Source organism: Nelumbo lutea, chromosome 2 (assembly GCF_056320005.1).
Source record: "Nelumbo lutea isolate HS-2025 chromosome 2, American lotus-T2T, whole genome shotgun sequence".
Taxonomy (NCBI): domain Eukaryota; kingdom Viridiplantae; phylum Streptophyta; class Magnoliopsida; order Proteales; family Nelumbonaceae; genus Nelumbo; species Nelumbo lutea.
The window spans coordinates 55,008,526-55,011,057 of record NC_142685.1 but is presented as its reverse complement, the minus strand read 5'-3'; the positions used below and the strand labels follow the sequence as shown (position 1 = coordinate 55,011,057).

The 2,532-nt window shown below is 44.0% G+C and overlaps 1 protein-coding gene across 1 annotated transcript; it reads right to left on the bottom strand.

Moving 5' to 3' along the window:
- Positions 1 to 598: 598 nt before the first annotated feature.
- LOC148870813 (ammonium transporter 1 member 3-like) lies at positions 599 to 2,296 on the bottom strand. The gene has a single exon (XM_088968313.1). It carries the CDS (start codon positions 2,164 to 2,166, stop codon positions 775 to 777), a length of 1,392 nt encoding a protein of 463 aa, XP_088824439.1. The 5' UTR covers positions 2,167 to 2,296; the 3' UTR covers positions 599 to 774.
- Between the last annotated feature and the right edge of the window lie 236 nt (positions 2,297 to 2,532).

The window sequence follows — 2,532 nt, the reverse complement described above, 5'->3', positions numbered from 1 at the left end:
AGTGTAAATTTATTTGTATTAATACAAATGTAAAAATGTAAATTCTTGTTTAATTTTATTTTTGATTTTATTTTATTCTGCTTTATGTCTTAATTTACTTCCTACTGTAACCATTTATATTGTAAAAAATAGATCAGAATTTACACTCCAATCATTTGCATTGTCATGGTTTTACATCACTGCAAATTTATTTGCATTGCAACCAAATTCAGAAACAGAAATAACCATTGGTTTTTGAACTGTTGTTGGACGGCCAGACTGTTTGGCCCGAAAATAATCTAAGCAACGAGTTCCATTTCGCCCCGTGAACTGAATTCTTTTACCAAAAATATTGATTTGGTCAATGAACTGTTGATCCAAATGGTCAAACCGTCAACCTATTCGACCTGAACAACGGTTTTAGGCCATTTATATTTTAATTATTTTTTTAAATTGCAATGGACCATCCATTTTGACCGGGAGCGATTACAGTTTTTTTTTTCTTTTATATACAGTGAAAGCACATTGAGCTCTAAATTACACCCCCAATATGTATTATGATTTTGTTTTCCAAAAGAAAATCAACTACTACAATTACAGCCCCAATTGCATTTCAATGTACTAGTACCAAAAGGGTATTTCCCTTAATTACTGTTGGAATAATTGTTCAACATTAATGCATACTATATGTAATAAAGATAAAACAACAGAACAAATTCAAAAGAGAAAATTCCAGCAGTATCAATATTGATGAATGAAGATATGAACAATCTAAAGGCACAATGACAAATGTTGTCATTCCGTTTGCACATATTCCGCATAAAACCGAGGATAGTTCTCTGGGTTGGCGACGTAGGCATAGCCTCCATGGCTGGAGATGTCGAGTCCGGCAGTTTCCTCATCCACCGATATTCTTAGAACCCTGAGCTTTTGAAGAGCATAAAACAGAGGACCCATGGTAATACTGACCCAAGCAACAATCACCAAAACTTCCATCACTTGGGCCCCAAACAACCCCCAACCCCCTCCCAACAGAATCCCATAGGGACGGGTAATGCCACTCTCCCCGGAGTCATAAGCTTGAATCACAAATTCTCGCTTAGCAAACAGCCCTGTGAATATAAGGCCCCATGCCCCACATCCACCGTGCAGCTGTGCCGCCTCTAATGGGTCATCGAAATTCAGTTTCAGTGCGACCATATTGAGCACAATCAAGACCCAGGCAGCGACGAACCCACACACAATTGCAGCCCATGGCTCAACCACTGAGCAGCCCGAGGTGATGGCTACAAACCCACCAAGCACCCCATTACACACATCCAAAGCATCCCAATGTCCCACTATTAGCCTCCGTCCGAATAAGGTCACTACGCCGGCCATTGAGCCGGCTAGCGTCGTCGTAACAGCAGTCCGGCCAACACCAGTCCAGTTGCCTTGATCAGTCGTGTCAGGATATGGAACCAGCACCTTATCAAACGAACCTGGATTGAATCCGAACCAGCCGAACCACAGTAAGAACGTCCCAAGCACCACCAGAGTGGCGTTGTGGCCACGCATTGGCACCGGTTTGCCGAAGGCGTCAAACCTCCCCACTCGAGGGCCTTCAATCAACGCACCCCACAACCCAGCAATTCCACCGACCAGGTGTACTACACCGCTCCCAGCAAAATCAATGGCGCCGGAGCCAAACAACAACCAGCTGGTCGAGCTCGCACTTAGCCAACCACTGGAAGACCAAACCCAGTGGGCGACAATTGGGTAAACAAAGCCGGTTAGGAAGAAGGAGTAAACAAGGTATGCTCCGAACTGGGTTCGCTCTGCAATGGATCCACTGGTGATTCCGGCGACTGCAATAGCGAAAGCCCATTGATAGAGAAAGAAACTGTAGTCGTAGGTGTTGTTGGGAATGTCTTTGAGTGCGAAATAGCGAGAACCTATGAAAGGGTTGGAATCGGGGCCTACACCGAAGGCAAAGGCGAAACCGAAGAGGTAGTAGGAAATGCTCCCCACCACAGCGTCGACCACATTGGTGAGCATTATGTTCATGGTGTTCTTAGCTCGTACTGAGCCCGCACAGAGCATGGCGAAGCCAAGCTGCATCACGAACACCAAGTAAGCTGAGAAGAGAAGGTAGATAGTATTGATTGAATCTGCAACACTGGTTTCCCATGATGCCTCCATCACCATGGATGCCGGTACAGAGAGAGAGAGAAATTAGTTGAAGCAAACAAGGAAAAATGAACTTGCTAGGTTGCTAGCAAGGTTTCATTCATATCGTCACTTGACTGGTAGTTAGCGTTTCCATAGCCACCCGTTTTTGGTCGTTGTGTGGAGTCATTCAAAATCTTTATAAAAATATCAAATGCATTATTGTACTGAGTCTACTATAACTTGAAACCCTAAACTCGCCCGTTTCCACTCGGATGATTGGTCCTGACCGTGTTAAACTCTTCCGTTTGATGACTGTTGGATCATGGCTTTTGGATGTTTCAGCTGGGTTGTGGGTTTCTTGGAGAACGGTTCCCCATTCCGAGTTGGAGTAAAATTTACTTT

Bases quoted from the DNA above. Each gene is read 5' to 3' on its own strand.
- LOC148870813 (XM_088968313.1), bottom strand. From the start codon at position 2,166: ATGGTGATGGAGGCATCATGGGAAACCAGTGTTGCAGATTCAATCAAT.